The following is an 18,040-nucleotide window of genomic DNA, read 5'->3' as shown; positions in this document are numbered from 1 at the left end:
CCTGCCGCCCTCTCCTTAATGGTGTCTTGGAATGATCTAAAGGCACCACAGCTTTCAAATATGGATATTTGTAGAATTTAAAGTACCGAGGATGAGAATAACTCCTTACCTAATTAATGTATCATCATCCACAATGAGTAGCCACGGTATTTTGTCATGACTGTGATTCAGAAATCTTTCTAAAATGGCAAATGTCTTTCCACAATGACCTAGGAAAAGTAAGAAGAAAACTTAAAATGCATTATTTTCTCTAACATATGTGAATTCATTTTTTCAAAGTTTTAAAAGTGTCATAAGTAATTATAAGCTTGGATGTTAACATGGACTTTAAAAGTTGGAAATTTTCCTAGAAAGTAGTATTCTCTAATTTTCACAGACACAGAGAATAAGGAGAAACTCAAGAGATCATGAAGTCTAAGCCACTCATTTCACACATGAGAAAATAGAAACTGGGAAAGATCAGGGGGATTATATGAGGTGACACTGATAATTTACAGTAGAAAATTAGTATCTTCAGTCCAGATAAATAAGAAAGTTTTAGGTCTCACACAATTACAGGCTGTGATTTTTGTTTTATTCATAAAAGGATGTGGGGAACCAAAATAAAATACAAAAATTTAAAAATGTGGAGGAAAACACTAAATGAACACTAAGATGGATAAAGAGCATCTTATAATGATGTGACCAAATGTCTACTTTCCTTTTCTTAAAATTAAAAATAAGTTTTCAACTAGAAAACCTGCCATCTGAAGAGAAAAGCAGGTGTACTTCCAACAGTTTACCAATCGAAATACTAAAAGTATTTCAAACACAAAAGTAATGTAGGCAGAATAGCGACAGGTGCTACTCAGAGATGCACAAGAGATGTGAACTGGACCATCGACTTGGAAGGATGGAGGTTCCCTAATTTGTGGGAAGATGACAAATTAGCTTTGTACACCCCATTATGGCCGAGCTGCACCCTTGACGGAATGAAAGACCAACTGCTCAACTCTATTGGATACCAGAACTGACACGTGCTCGATCACAGTCAGGGAACAGACTGAAAATGTACTGCAAGGTCTTCCTTTGTACTACAGAGTCTTTAATTAGAGAAACGAGACTGCATCTGCATCTATGGGTATAAATGTTGGGTAGAGGAATAAGAAGAAAAAAAAATTGACAAGAGGTTAAAAATTACAGTACTTAAAAATATTTTATTTTTATCCGAATTTGCTATGTTTACAGAATGGGAGTTATATTTCAGGGGAGTGGCAAGAATTAAGCACTCACCTCTGTCTGTATTGGGAATTCCCAAATCCACAGTAGGGATGGAACTTTCTGCATAGTCACTGTAGTACTCGATGAGACCGGCCTGTCCTTCCCAAGTCAGCTTTATGATGGGTACTGAAAAATTGACAGAGGTAACTGTCACTGGCCCAGTAATAATGGGAAGCTTGAAAACTCAAAATGGCAGCATGATCACCTGCAAAGAAGGATAAACGTGACTTCCTCCTCTTCAGGTGTCCTAAGGCAGGGGCTTATTATTGAAACTGAGAAGTGCCAGCGCTATTTGCTGCTAACAGTACACAACTAAAACTGTCTTCTTAAAGGATCTTCAATGTCCCCTAAAATCACGTACTTCTCTTTCCTGTGATAAATGCACTTTCTTCTATACAATGACACATTTTCTAGTCTAATACTACTGTTGTGTTTCAGTGAATTTTAACTAACGTTTCTCCTTCCCAATAGGCTATTTCATTTAATCTATCTACAAATGGATTTTGAAAATGTGTTATGGGCAGGTAGGAAACAGAAATACTTTTAAGGACTGGAATATTCATTGTGGTTCTGACTGAGAGGTAAATTCGTCCTCTTACGGTGGAGCACAGGAGAACCTTTTCAAGCTCTGCCTGCCCCAAACCAAAGACTCCAACAGGACTACTCAAACCCTGGAGGAGTCTTACCACTGAGAAGCTGTATGGGATGACTGATGTCAATGTTATGCTTTTGAAAAATGTTAAAGAAACAAAATTGAGAGTCACTGAAGACTTTAAAACTCTTGTCAATAGCAAAAAAAAATGTTTTTCTATGCTACAAGAAACACAAACAATGGAAAACTTTCCCAAATTTTTTAATTTTAGGTTAGAATCTCAAGGGCAGCTGTCTGCATACCTTAGGTATAAACTGATCCTTAGTTCATATTAATTCACCTGACTACCCAAGCAATTATTTTCAATTTTTTTTTTAAATTACTGTCTGAGCATCTCTGAATTTTAAGAAGGGATTTCTGCTATTGTTTGGGGGTTTTGGTATTAGAGATTGAACTCAGGGGCACTTAACCACTGAGCAACATCCTCCAACCTTTTATTTTTTTATATTGAGACAGGGTCTTACTAAATTGCTTAGGATCTCACTAAGTTGCTGAGGCTAGCCTCAAAGCAATTCTCCTGCCTCCGCCTTCTGAGCTGCTGGGATTACAGGCATGTGCCACTGCACCCAGCTCTGCTTCTGTTTTAACAGATTTTATACTGTGTTAATTTAAGAATCTTTAACTAATGAAGCAAATCTTCACTTCCCTTTTTGATACTCTATCAGTTCTTATCTTTTTTCCTTTTTCCCAGTCCAAATCAAAGCCAATAATATGCAAAAACTGTCAGTGCAATGTAAAATTTAAATGTTAAATTTAAATGTTTAGATATGTTTAGATATGTAAATCAGCAGAACCCAGATCAGACAACATTTATATACAAAATACAAATGTGTATTCTTTTTAAGTCCACTATTCATCAACTTTTATGAAAGAAAATTGATTATGAATTTGATATTTATAAAATAATCACCAAATTATCCATTGAATATTTTTAAACATTAAAATGTAATTTTTTTGCAACTACAGAAAGGCCCTTAGTTATAAAGATTTCTCCCTGCCCAAATGTTCAAAGATGCACTAAATAAAAGAGAAAGCTGGAGGACCAAGAAAAAGAAAATTTTTTTTAAATACCTCACACTTCTACTTCCAAATTCCAGCACAACAAAAATCTTAACCTGGGCAATAAAGTCACAGTTGGCTTTGCATATAATAAGTAAGAGGGCTTACCCCAGAAAGGTGTCCTGCAGTTTGCAGTCACTAAAATTTCATTCTCTTGAGTAAAATGTCCATTGCATAATGCTGGAAGAAGCTGTGAGGTAAGGTCAAGAACTTTCCTCAGTTCCCAGCATGGGTCCTGCAGGCTGTGCAAATTCTGCTTTCAATTTCCTCAGCCTTTAGCCTCCAGTCTTTCTTACTCTAAGAGCTTTATTAAACAGAACAGGTGTTTCTTCTCAACTAGTTGATTTAAATGAAATTGAAATAAAAATCAAGTGTGAGTTAGTTTTCTGCTCTACCTAACTGCTTCCTTTTAGTTTTAGTTTGAAATAGAAATATCATAATGGTAAGAGGTACTGTGTGTGTGACTTGTTCCCCAATACCTGACACAATGCCTAGGACATAGTAGTTGCTCAGTAAATAGTTGAAGGAGGTCCGGATTTTGTAGGTATAAGGCCTAAGACTATTTTTAGAAACTAGTTTAAAGAAAGGTTTTTTAATAATGACAATACATCCTTTGATACAAGGCTGGTACCATCATTATCAATCATTTAAAAATAAGCCACTTAAAAACAGGCCAAACGTTTTAACACTGTAAGATATGGTATGATTCTATAATACCAAAGCATTAAACAATTTGTCCTTACTCTGCCCTTATCAATATAGCGTCTAGCTGTAAAGAATTTGAAGCTAAGTGCAGTCTTCAAATTCTAAGTGCAAATTATAGCTTTATTTTAAACCAAGGTTGATTCTAAATAAACTTTTAGAATATTGGCCTATTGTATTAGTTCTGTTTAATTCTAAAATGAGCTCATTCTACTATTGACAACATATTGTACCCAAGGCACTGCAGTCCTAAAGATACTAAAATAAAACAAACAAACCAAAAACCAAAAATAACAACCAAAAATCCCTTCATGATAGCTATACATCTTGTTTGCAGGAAAGAGAAGCATACTTCCTGCCACATAATAAAATAGTGATGAACACCTCTTTCAAGAAAGTTTGCCACAGGATAACTTAAAATAGGGGCAATGTAAAACTTTTACTATTAAAAAAAAAATCCTAGCTGCACAGATGGCATAAACCTTCCAAGCAGAAGATGTGTCTCACAGTGAGGTACAGAAACATGCTTTTACCTCTGGCAAATTCACTTGCAAAACTGTATCATATGAATGAAAATGAATTTGATACTTGAATGTTTTAAAAATGTTCAATCAATCAAATGTGAACGGCTGCTTTGATTTAGAGGACTCTGCTACTTTCAATTGGCAAATGGACCTGCGTCCCTCTGTATGATTCAATGACCACAAACAAAACCCTGGTTGGGCTTCTCAGGAGAGCCAGGGACACACAGGCGGGCGCTCTCTAATTCCTCATTTTAACACGGAGGTATACTTAAGACTGGAAAGCATCCTTCCTGGCTGATTGAAAGCAACATTTTTAGGCAATTTGGAACATCGGCTATTCAAAATCCAGGGCAAGAACACAGCCAGACAACACCTGACTTTCCTTCCATTCTTCCATAACTCATCCAATCACCTCTTCTGACCCAAGTATGGCCTTCCATCTGGCTGCACTTCAATGCAAGCTTCGCCTTTTACATAAGCATAGTGTGCCTGGTACCTGTAGCTTCTTTGATCAAAGAGAACACCAGCAACCAAACATTCCTCTTATTAAATTAGTTCCAATATGCCTCTTTTAGACAAGATCACAGCAGTAAAGATAGCAAATGGGTTTTGTATTTTCTTTAAATGGGAAAGGAATAAGGTGTTTATTTTTAAGAGTTCAGGAAGCTGTGATAAGCAACTGAAGACTGAGCAAATAGCAATTTAACATCTTTAATTAGAGCGAGACTGCAGGAGGAGAGCAGCTCACGACCCACCATCCAATAAGCAGAATCAGTGTCCACCCTGAGGTAGGTGAAACTCACACACCCTATGGTGTCAGGAACGAGCTTGAAGTTCTCTGACAGCTCATGCCACCATGCAGTGAAAACTTATAACCCAAGGGGACGTAATCCAGCTGCATATTAGAACTCCAGAGATCTTTTTCTTGCTTACATATAATGTTACAAGCTACACCCAATTCATTACCATACATAATACTTTGACAGTTTCTTTAAAACCTTGCTCAACGATTGCCTCTTGGACAGAGTTGCTGTTCCAGCAGTTCAATATGTATTACTTTCTGAAGATCTGGAACCAAAAAAATAAAATGCATTTTTTTTTCTGTGTTCTAAGATTGTTCTATTTAATTTATATCAGAATCCAGACAAACATCCTTACATTGATGTTTCATGGTCAGGCAAAACAAAGCAAAATAATATGTAAAATATTTTTTAAAAAAATTTGGAACTTGGTTTTATTATCAATTTGTCCATGAGAGTATAAAACATGAATTCCACATGTATTTTCCCTTGCTGCGTCCATTCCTCATCCTCATCCAGGGAGGTCATCGATGCTAATCAAAGAGGAGTGTGCGCCCATCACTAACAGTATGGCTCACTTTCGATTTTTCAAAGATAAATACAGTTTCTTTTCTATTTTTTTTTTTTCTCTAGTGCCATTTGGCCTGATGTTACTTCAGGTATTTCTACCAGAGTGCACAGAGAATAGGAAAAAGAAAAAACATCCCAGACCTTTTGCTAGACAATAGCACTAATGTGCTTGGAAGACTGGCAGCCTATCCCAGCCCCGCGTATACTGCAGAACTCAGGCAGGTTTCAATTCCTTGCCACTGAAAACGAAAGGTCTGAACTTTCCTAGCTTCTTGCCAAGTCCAAACTGACCTTGAACACAGCAGGGCATCGACATGAATATTAAAGACATCCTATCAAGGGTCAGCTTGCAATACATCCAAGGAAATAACAGCATAGCTGCTCTCGGTAGAAAGAACAGAGGAGCCGGGAAATCTGAGTCCTGACCCCCCTGCTCAATAGGCTTCTAGGATTTGATCAGCTACAGATCATTCCATGCTCAGCTTTCCCTACAATATCAAATGATAATTCCCAACAATGATCACAGCATGAGAAACTGTCAACATGAAATTAGATTATCGAATATATGTGGAAAAACACAACAGAAGATGTAAAATGAGATTGGCAGTTTGAAGACATTACTTCAGCATTGGCATTGACATTGATAGGATTACTGGATCATTCATTCTTTAGGCCGGTTAGTGGTTAGTTAGACTAGAGCCCACTAGCCTGGCAGGCTTCACTCCAGCAAAATGGAGACTAAAGATCCTAATGCTGCACCTTAGGCTATCTTTCCAAATACACACGTCTAAGCTTACAGATGTCTTGTGATAGAAACTCAATTACAAAAGCTTCATAAGCTGGACATGGTGGTGCATACCTATAATCCTAGCACCTTGGGAGGCTGAGGCAGGAGGATCACAGGTTCAAAGTCAGCCTCAGTAACTTAAGTTACCCTAAGCAACTTAACAAGACCCTGTCTCAAAATTAAAAAAAAAAAAAAAAAAAAAAAGGCTATAGATGTAGCTCAGTGGTTAAGTGCACCTCGGTTCAATTCCTGGTACCAAAAAACAAAAAAAAGTTTCATAATACTTGTTAGACCTCAAGCTTCATACCCCCAGATCCACATGAACAGCTAAATATCAATACATCTGGGAGGTTTATTTCTAATGTTTCTAACAGATTTTGTAATTTTGAGAGATCTTTGATATTATTTCACAGATACCTGAAAAGATTATGTCAACCTTATAGAAATGAAGGAATCAGAAAACTAAATTACTCAAAATTACTAAATTAACAAACTTTTTTTCCATTTCTGGAGAATATGAAAAATACAACAGAGAGGGTCCCTAATTTTACTGTTACACTGTAATCTAAAAAATTGTGTTTCAAAGGAGAAAATTCCCCTCACCCCCCCAACACCATCATTTGTATCATTTCCATGACAAAAATAATAAGTATTCCAGAGCAACTTCAAGAATCAACTAAATCAGCTCTTTCTGCTTACTACAAAATAAAATAAAACAAAAATAAGTCTAGTTCACTTCCCAATCACCTTCTCTTAAAGATTCTTCTCACAAGTCATCCCACAAAGCCCTTCCAGACTATGAAAAAAGCTTTTTAAAAGAAAATGAAGGGCTGGGGAAATAGCTCAGTCAGTAAAGTGCTTGCCTTGTAAGCAGTAAGGCCTAGGGTTCGATTCCCAGCACCATCAAAAAAAAAAAAAAGAAAATGAATTTAATGTATAATAAGCAAAAATCTTACTTTAATTGCTATACTGATTCTTAATAATATTTTAGAATTCTGTGCATAATGAATGCATATATTTAGTCAGATTTAATAGGATTTGAAATTTGATATGACTATTTTAGGCAAATATGGTTAACATATTTTAAGAGATTGCTGATTGTAAGATTTTAATTGATCTTGATGTCTTAGGCAATACTATAATCCCAAATTATAATATTCCTTTGTTTGGAAAATATCTTACCCTTTAAAATATAATTTGTATGCATAATGTTATCACATAAAATATGTAAGTGAATTTCCCCCACTGCTCCATCCCATGAACATGACAGCTGGTTTAGAAGCCTCTCCTACATAAATATCACACCCTGAGTAAAATCGACAGTCTTTTCATGGAAAAAAACTAAAATATATGCTAAAATTAGAAAATGCAAAAGACTGCCTAATTTTCAATATCAGAAAAGTGCTGCTTGAAGTGAGGTGTAAAAAGAGAGAAATTATGTCTATTTATATTTAGTTTTTTTTTTTTTTTTTTAACATTAGCACCATAACTAGCACAATTCTGTAATGACACCAAGAAAGAATCAAAATAACATTCATTTGCATGCCAGGATATCCTTAAGAAGGGCCACTGTTTCTAAAGTAGCGGTTTCCTTTTTCCAATAAATCTACTCATGAGCAAATACATACCTTTATTAAAAGAAGTACCAACAAGTATAAAAAGAAGGCAGAGTCTTCAAGAAAATATTCTTGTTGACATCCCATTATTTGAAATCCCCTCTCTCTGATAATCTTCATACTGTTCAGAGACTGTGCCTGAACACAATAGGCCATTGTTTTACAAAATGAGCACACAAAATTCATATATTGTCTCCAAGATTACCACAGCTGAGTTTTTCCATTTCCAATTAAAATGCTGCTCTAAAGGGTATTTAGAAGGGCTCTGGCCAGTCATGTTTCAATACAAAATTGGCCTTCCTAATTGATCTTGGTGATTGAAGGGGAAGGATAAAGAATACCGATTAAGTAACTGCTAACACTTCGGCCTTCCGCTCCTTGCTTGATTTTTATACCTGGGTACTTTGTTTCAAAGGCAGTTTGGATTTAAAAGTTCAATAAAAATGAATAACCCAAAACATACTTCTTTCACCATGAAATTGCTTGCATGTTTTTACTGCAACAAAAATATCCTCCTTCTTCACGGCTTGTCCCTACAAACAAGAAAAAAATACATGAGTCAGGGTTATCATAACTCATGTCCACATTAGATCTGAGATGTGCTAGCATTCACACTAACCAGTGTCTAGAATGACAAACCTATATCCAAGGTAAAGTTTTAGGGAACAAAATACAAAAGCAAAAACAAAACCCAAATTGTCATTGGGCTTACAGTCTAGTCTCCGGACCTGGGTCACAGCTGGATCATCAATAGATTGTGTGCCACGTTTAAGTCTCTTAAAGCTCTCTGAACTTCTGTCTGCTCATTTAGAAAATTGGAATAATAGCCCCTTATGGCTGTCGTTGTTACTCTAATTAATTAAGCACATAGCAGGTGACTAATAAATGTTAGTTGCCTTTCCTTTTCTTTCCCAAAAAGAAAGAAGATTTTGACAAAAGAAGAAAGAAGGCAGATGATTTAGTTCAAAATAAGAGATGACTCTTTTCTGGGCCTGGTCTTAGTTTGATGTTGAAATTATTTTTATGTCCTTTTGACTGGCTGCCCAGGTCTAAGGCAAGGATGTACTGCCCGCTGCCAAAGGTAGATCACTTCAAACACCTGGGGGGAGGGTCATGCAGATGAAAGGGGCTCCCAGGGGCATCTGGCAACAGCACACAGCAGAGGTCACCTTCTGCTTCATGGGGCAGGTGTTCTGACCCCTCTGTTCCTCTCTTAGGCCTGTAATAACATTCAGACATGGTTCCTTGATCATTTGGGGCTGATTTAGAGTGACACCTAACCCTAGTCCCGTCATGTCACTCAGAGTACCAGGAGCATTAAATAGCAAGCAGGCATTGCATTTAGCAAGACTGCTTGTAAACAAGATGAACAATTAAGAACAATTTCGTCAGCCGGGAATGGAAGCTAAAGGGCCGCAACGACCCCCTCCACACACACTCACACACATTCACATACGCACTCAAGCACCAGGGAGTTGAGAGTGAAATCCTCCCACCTCAGCCAGGCCTCTGTAGCACCCGGCAACTAAATCCACATAGGTACTTTTCCTGCCCTTTGTCGCACTTCACTGTTTCCTCTCCTTTAGAAGCTCTGTGCACCTTCAGAGATTTTAAAGATGGAATTTTTTTTTTTTTTTTGGTACTAGGGATTTAACCCAGGAGTCCTTAACCACTGAGCTACATCCACATCACGCCCCCCTCCACCTGCCAACTTTTTATTTCTTTTTTTTTTAATTGTAAACAAATGGGATACATGTTGTTTCTCTGTTTGTACATGGCATAAAGGCATACCATTTGTGTAATCATACATTTACATAGGGTAATGTTGTTTGATTCATTCTGTTATTTTTTTCCCTTCCCCCCACCCCTCCCACCCCTCTTTTCCCTCTATACAGTCCTTCCTTCCTCCATTCTTGCCTGCCTCCCTAACCCTAACTCTAACCCTAACACTAACCCCTCCCACCCCCCATTATGTGTCATCATCCACTTATTAGCGATATCATTCGTCCTTTGGTTTTTTGAGATTGGCTTATCTCACTTAGCATGATATTCTCCAGTTTCATCCATTTGCCTGCAAATGCCATAATTTTATCATTCTTTATGGCTGAGTAATATTCCATTGTATATATATACCACATTTTCTTTATCTATTCGTCAATTGAAGGACATCTAGGTTGGTTCCACAATCTGGCTATTGTGAACTGAGCAGCTATGAACATTGATGCGGCTGTGTCTCTGTAATATGCTGATTTTAAGTCCTTTGGGTATAGGCCAAGGAGTGGGATAGCTGGGTCAAATGGACCTGTCACCTTTTTTAATTATTTTTTTTTATTTTGAAACTAAGTTGTAGAGGCTGGCCTCAAACTTGCAATCCTCCTGGCTCAGTCTCCCAAGTCTCCAGGATTATAGGCATGGGCCACTACACCCAGTTGAAGATGGAACTTTTAAAACATAAGTTTCTTCTATCTTTCTTCAAAGGTAGTGTTGAATGAAACCTATTTTCCTACCAATTTGACTCTTAGAATGTTTCTGGAACAGTGAGCTTGTAGCCCAGCCTCAACCTTTCCTCCAGTCCTGCCCCAGGTGGTCCTGGTACCATCCAGTAATGGTTCCCCCCTCAGGAACTGTAAACAGTGTGGACTCCCTCCATGGTCGCACTGCGCTATGTGTGTGTATCTTTTAAGATGGCACACACACCCTTCTGGGTGACTGACCTAAGAGCAACACATGCCACCAGTGCGGTAAGTAGATTTTCCCTTGTGAGAAAAAACTATTAACCACCTAGTGAGTCTCAGGTCCTCAGGCTCATCCAGAGGACTGGAGCACAGGTCTGACATGGAAAGTTCAGAGAGTGTTATGGTTTTGATGTGAGGTGTCCCCCAAAAGCTCATGCATGAATCAATACAAGAAGGTTCAGAGAAGGGATTGGTATGTGAGAATCTTAACCCAAATGGCAAACTAATCACCTAATGGGATTAACTGAGTGGTAACTGAAGGCAGGTGGGGTGTGGTTGGAGGAGGCAGGGCATTGGGGGGGGGGGTGGCTTTGGATATAAATGTTTATCTGGCAAGTGGAGACCTCTCTCTCGGCTGGCCTCCTGATCATCACGTGAGCTGCTTCCCTCCGCCACACTCTTCCTCCATGATGTTTAGCCTTACCTCGAACCCCAAGGAACGGAGCCAGCTGTCTAAGGACTAAAACCTCTGAAACCATGAGCCCCTAAATAAACTTTTCCTCCCCTAAAATTGTTTTGTCAGCTCTTTGAGTCACAGTGGTGAAAAAGTGAACAAAAACAGTCTCAGGTGAGATCAAACACAGGGTTACCTGCTGAGAGAGAGGAAAGGGGACGGGCTTGCAGGCAAGGCCTACTGCCCAGGAAAATGTTTGCAACTGCCTTTCTGGGACATGGAATAAATATGCCAACCAACAGAAGCTGTGCTGTCAGAGGAAATGACGCCAACACACCATGCGAAAGGCCCTGGAGTGAGAGGGTGCCAGCACAGTCCTCCTGCCCTCCTGACTCGCTGTGCAGCCTTCAACAGGCACCTGCCTCTCCCCCAGGCCTCTCTTCTCTCATGTGGAAGATGGGATATAACAGCGCTGAGCTAGAGGGTTGTAATTTCTAGACAAATGACTCATGAGTCCAGGCCTGGTCCTGGGTGAGAGAGAGAGAGAGAGAGAGAGAGACACACACACACACACGAATGACTATTTAAAGTATACTAGGACAATATTACACACAGCATGTAATGTCCCTTTGATCTGCAAGGAAGTCTTTCTTCCATTACTTACACAAAGTGGTAGAAAAGAACGGAATTTGGTAGCACAATGGGAATCCACATGGTCTGTACAAAATTCAGGCACAGGGGTTAGGGGAGGTCCTCCACCTTTGTCCCAGATGTAGAGGGCAATCTGTGGAAGACAGGAGACCAGCCATGAGGGAGGAACTCAGCCAAACCAACAAGAAGAAACAAAATATCTCTAGGGTAAGCATAATACAACTTCTCCGGGCAGCATTAGATCGAACTGTATCAAAGTGTCAATATTCAATGGTAAACCATGAGTCAATATTCAGGTCTCCAAAGAAATAGAAAAATCAAAGTGATCAATAGCTATTATAAGGAGGAACACATTCCAAAAGATCACAGAGACAAAGGTAAGTAAATGGTATCGTGGCTCTGGTTTCCTGCAGTCTAGGAATTACCTATACTGAACAGCCAACTTGTTGAGAACATATAAAATGTTGGATAAATGTCTTTAAAATCATTTTAAATGTATTGCTAAACTGATCCCAAAGTGTGGAGCCTCTGAAGACAAAACTATGGTAGGGAGAACCCAGGAGAAAGGTACCCAGGGTAGCTTTGCCCATTAAGTGTCAACCAACCTTTGGAAAGTTCTGGAAATGTTGAGTTTCTGATGGAGGGAAAGGTGTGAGGATTAGCACCCTCCAGGTGGGGTGCAGCTGGCAGCAAATGCCACCCAGAGCTGGGGCCTTGGAACTAGGCGGGGGTGAAAAGTCCTCTCCAACTCTCTTAGGAGATTCTGTGACCAAAAGGTAGGCCTCTCTGATTTGTGCACCTGTGAGGTCTAAAAACGTGTCAAATGGACCCAAGTATTCCCAAGTCAGTAAACTGTGCTAGCACAAGCAGAAGCTAGTGTCAATTCTTGTGCTAAGGAACAACCTTAATATAGGCCCCAGAGGACTGCTACAACGAAATTCCAGAAAAACAAGAGTACCAGAGGAAATATGTAAAAAGAATAATAAGTAAAGTATAAAGAATAATAAAGTATAATAAATAATATTATAATATAAGTAAATACTAAAGTATAAATAATAACAAGTAAAGTAACAATAAGTAAAAAGAAACAAGATGATGAGAGAGAGCCTACAGACACAATTAAGTCACACCCATGGGCTTCAGATATGGAATTATTAACTACAGATTATCAAAGTACTATATTAAATGCATTTTTATTAAAAAACTTAAAACATGAGCAACTTATTTAAAAGATTATACAAAGCAAGGAAACAAATTTGAAAAATAACTGAATAGAGTTTCTAGAAATAAAAACAATAATTAAAGTGAAAATATAATGGTTAGGATAAATAGCATTTTATATAAAGTTTAATAAAAAATTAGGGAATTAAAGAATGAACTGCTCAAATAACCTAAAAGGTGACACAGTAAGAAATTGAGATGAAAAATGTAAAAGAAAAAAAAAAATGTAAAAGAGAAGTCCAAGCCTCTAGGGTCCATCTAAAGTTCCAGGAGAATGGAACAAAGAGGACAGGGGTGAGAAGATAGTTCACAAGACAATGGCTGAGAATTTTCAAAACTTGCTTAACAATCCTAGTCTAGAGAGGATTAGAATCCTAAACAGGATTAGAAGAAAGGGTCCACACCTACAGGTGTCATAGTGAATCTGCAGAACACCAAATCCAAGAATCTTAAAAGCAAGCAGAAGATAGCATATTAAACACAAAGGAACCACATGAGTCTAAGAACTGATTTCTTATCTCTTCAGCAACAGAAGCCATTATAAAATTGAATCACAGCATTGAGATGAGAGAAAATGACTGACAACCTAGAAGTGTACACCTCATGTAACTGTAGCTCAGGAATGAAGTTAAAAATAAATATTAAAGAAAAAAAGAACTGAGAGGATTACCACCTCATTAAAAGAGATTCTAAATATGAGTTACAGGAGGAATAAAAGTGATCCCATATGGAAAGCCTGCAAAGCAAGAAGGGATGGTACCAAAGGTGGCAAACATACAATGAAGGTAATGCAAAGGTTGGCTGAATGAAGCAATGACAACAGCTAAGGTTCAGGGTACAAAGGGAGAAGGCACAGAGACACTGGGCAATGGCATATAAACAGTGCCACAATCAGAGTTAAATTACTCTCAGGCCCTTCAGTTCTCTGGCTACTAATTAGCCATTGCTGAGTTAAGAATGCATGTTAAAACATTTGAACCTATAAAGTACAGAAGACAGAGGGACTGAGTTTCCAAATAACAAAGCAGAAACAATATGAACCAATAAGAAAAAAAATTCAAAAAGAAGGCAAGAAGGTTTTAAAAAGAAAACCAGGGAGAAATGGGGGGAGAGATAAAGTGACAGAAATCAATTCAAATATATTAGTAATGACAATCAATGTAAATATAAATGTGCTATGTGGCCTAAAGATAATCAAACCAGGAAGAAGAAAAAAGAACATGTCCTCAAAGATAAGGACACAGAAAGGTTGAAAGAAAAAGATGAAAAATGATTATGAAGGAAAAGAAAGCTAGTGTAGAAATATCCATGTCAACAAAATATGCATTACAACAAAGAGCATCACTACAGATGATAAATTCACTAAGAAGACGTAACAGTTCTGAAATAGCATGAACCAAATAACATATCCTCATAGTACAAAGAGCAAGAGCCTGCAGTTCCACAAGGACACACTGTCGAATCCACCATTATAACAGAAAATGACCACATTGCTCCCCTAGTAAATGATAAATCAAGCAGACAAAACAAAACAAAATGAAACAATGAAGGAAGAGGAAATATATGAAAAGCACAATTAATACCGTCTTCGATCAGACCGATAGAGAATATTATACACCCAAATTAGAAAATATTCATCCTTTTCTTATGGAAACTGAACATGAACTAGGTCATAAAGTAAACTTAAAAATATTTCACATGACTGTGATATAGACTGCAAAAATACTAAATTAGACATCAATAACAATATACACAAATATGTTGGGTCACAATAAAAAATGTATTTTTGTAAAGTAGGTCACAGTGGAAAAAAAAATCTCAAATTAGGACAATATTCCTGGTGCATTTCTGTTCATAAAAAGTCCAAAAGGATGTAAAACCAAGCAAAACATTTTTCAGAAATATATTCACATGTCATAAAGCAGGAAGAAAAGAAAGGGAGAAAGAGAATTCGAAAGTGCTCACTCTGGGTTTTTTTTTTTTTTTCTTTAAGAGTGACCCACTTAAAATTGTTTTCTTTCATTATGACCAAATATACTTGCGTGTGCTATCACTGTGTCTTGTTATTGATTTCTAACTTAGTCTACATAACAGTGATTCGAAATTGTCTTAGGTTTATTTTGGAGCCTTGTTCAGGCTTAATTTTCATAAATGGTATATAATCTCTAATTTGGGGGTATATTATCTTTCTTCTATTTCTCAAGGGGACTACAACTGGGGAGAAGTGTACAGGTAGCCTCGGGGTGAGTGATGACATTTTCTCTAAGCCAGGTAGGTTTCACAGGGATTTTGTTAATTGATCTGTATGCCTTTCACCTATGTTCAAAATACCCTTCAATGTTTGATAGATTCTCAAGCTTAAGTATCTGTTCTAGAACTTACTGCTCATTAAACTTATCTAGACAGACCTGTTTATCAACTCATTCTTTCCTTTCTGTAGAAGAGAAAAGTGACTTTTTTAAAAAAGTATGTTTCTCTCAAAAGCCATTTCATCATCTAGAAATACCCAAGAGGTTAAAATGTCTGGGGTGTGCCCCTTTCTCTCCTGGAAGGCTGCCAATACTGAAAAACACATCAAGATTTACCTCACTGTCCTAAGATGCAGATTCCTGCCGAGGGGAGAGCAGGTCTGTTTTAGGCCCATGGACGAAATGCCAAAAGAGGCATTCTTATGGGTGTCCAAGGTGCTTCCCCGATAACTCGTCACAGAAGTCCACTAAATGCCAAAGGAACAATGGGTGTACACCAGAGAGCTGCCTGCTTGGGACTGGCTGGCTCAGTTCTGTTCCAGACAACCAAGTACAGACACACAACAAAGGCACAGGTCTTCGTCTATTTGGACTGGTACTTAGACTGGGTGCCTAATAAGCAACAGAAATTTACTTCTCACAGCTCTGGAGACTGGGAAGTTCATGATCAAGGTTCAGTGTCTGGTAAAAGCCTGCTTCCTGGTTCATGGATGGTCCCTCTCTCCAACCTCGCATGGTAGGAGGAGAGTAGGTTCGCTGGGGTCTCTTTTATAAGGGCACTAATTCCATTCCTAGGGCTCCACCCTCAAGACCCAATAACCTCCCACAGAACACCCCATTAGGGATTAGGTTTCAACATATGAATCTGGGGGCACAGACACAAACTTTCAGTTTATAACAGCAAAGTTATAACCAAACACAAGTAAGATAACAAGTTCTTTGAATGACATTTTTGCATACTTTAAAACATTCACCTCTGGACCCATCCACCTACTTTAAAAACAAAGAATCATGAATCATAAGATGCAATCTTTTCCACTTCTCCTTCTCTACCTAAATAATTAAATGAGCTTAAAAATAGAAGAACCTCATTCACTGGAGTGCTGTCAAATTACTTCAGTGGAGAGAAAATGGGTGAGAGTGGAGAAAAATGCACTCTTAGGGAATACAAAATAGCTTTTATATCAAAATACACAAATTCTTGACTTCTAACACTTTTAATCAAACCAACCACGACATACCTCATGTTGTAAATCTATTGTAAAGTCAGATTTTAGGGGTTCACTCTTTAACCTCTTGTTGAGCCTAGAAAATAGAGACAACTTGATTATTTTTTAATCAGAAGAAGTTTCCAACGAGAATAACACATTCCTGAGACTTTCTAATATTTGCAAACAGAGAAAAATATAAATTTGAAGATAAAAGTAAGAGTCTAATTTCCTTGAGAGAAAGGACTGAGAAAAGGGCAAAGGTTTGTCGGTGGGAACAGGCTGCAAGACTTGCTGCAGATGTAGCATTCATTATTTATTATTTCCACATGTGCCAGTAACATGAAATGCCATAACTCAAAAAAGCTATGAAGTTTGCCTGTGATAAGCCTGGCCTTAAAATACTGACAGAGAAGAAAAGAAAAAAGTGTGCATGACAAAGAAACAAAAGTTGCTACAAAATTTTAATAATCCTAATGAATTACTAGGTAGTGGGGTCTTAGGGAGAAAAAACATGTGGTTTCAAGGAAGAATAACAATATTTTTCAAGACAGTTTCTTGCTTAAAAGAAATCCTCCACCGTTCCTTTTATATAAAATAAAGTCCTTGCTGGGGATGGACAGGCCTGTAATCCCAGTGACTCAGGAGGATGAGGCAGGAGGACTGTGAGTTCAAAGTCAGCCTACGTAACTTAGTGAGGCCCTGAGCACCTTAGACTCTGTCTCAAAAACAAAAAAAGGTTGGGATGTGGCTCAATGATTAAGCGCCCCTGGGTTCAATCCTTGGTACTAAAAATTAAAAAAAGAAGCTACATTCATTCCTGGCCAGTCTTGAAAATCCAACCCCAACCCCATCCCCAGCCCAGGGCTTTAGTGCCACCAGCTCTATGGAGCACTTGCCTCCCACTATTCTTTCCTACTGATACCTGTCTAGCGTGTCTATACCCCATCTTTTTTTTTTTTTTTTTTTCTTTTTTGCCGTAGATACTGGGGATCGAACTCAGGGCCTTGTGCTTGCAAGGCAAGCACTCTACCAGCTGAGCTATCTCCCCAGCCCTATACCCAATCTTAATAACATTTTCTTCTTCAAGACCAAACCCAAGGGCGGCTTTCCTGGGAAGCTTCAAGATCTGCCTACCAGAATGGACCGTTCCTTTGCTCCAGACAAAACACAGCCCTACCACATCCATTCGAATCTGTCAGGGACGCAACCTTCTGTGCTGTGCTCAATGGCACGACCCACCCACATGAAGAGAATGAGCACTAACAGGCTCCTTGAATGAACGAGGTGATATATATTTTGATCGCGAGCTGGCCAAGTCAGAAGTACCTATTTACCAAAAGTCACCTAAATGCCATATGGTTTCATATTTGTTCACAGAGCTGAATACTACCACCAGGGTAATTACATATCTCCTGATACATATTATAACCAGACAAAGAAATAATAGTAGTTTAAAAGGAACAGTAGTACTAAGTTTCAAAAATTTTTTACTGTGCTTACATCACATTTGATTCCATTTGGAACATGCAAAATTTTTTCTTTATAAACATTCACGTAGAGAGCTAGGGCAAAAATGCTTGCCTACCATGCACAAAACCCTGAGTTTGAT

General features: G+C 38.2%; 1 protein-coding gene across 1 annotated transcript in view; it reads right to left on the bottom strand.

The window, feature by feature from the left end:
* B3glct (beta 3-glucosyltransferase) overlaps positions 1-18,040 on the bottom strand; it is a 119,924-nt gene that overhangs the window by 23,643 nt on the left and 78,241 nt on the right. Inside the window, exons 8-12 of the mRNA XM_047554229.1 lie at positions 16,462-16,525; positions 11,764-11,883; positions 8,434-8,503; positions 1,273-1,386; positions 110-209 (exon numbers count right to left, since the gene is read on the bottom strand). Of these exons, the coding sequence (XP_047410185.1) occupies positions 110-209; positions 1,273-1,386; positions 8,434-8,503; positions 11,764-11,883; positions 16,462-16,525 (468 nt within the window). The remainder of the gene's footprint in view (positions 1-109; positions 210-1,272; positions 1,387-8,433; positions 8,504-11,763; positions 11,884-16,461; positions 16,526-18,040) is intronic.

Source organism: Sciurus carolinensis, chromosome 5 (genome assembly GCF_902686445.1).
Source record: "Sciurus carolinensis chromosome 5, mSciCar1.2, whole genome shotgun sequence".
Lineage (NCBI taxonomy): Eukaryota > Metazoa > Chordata > Mammalia > Rodentia > Sciuridae > Sciurus > Sciurus carolinensis.
The sequence above is the reverse complement of the archived record's forward strand: the minus strand, read 5'-3'. Positions and strand labels throughout refer to the sequence as shown.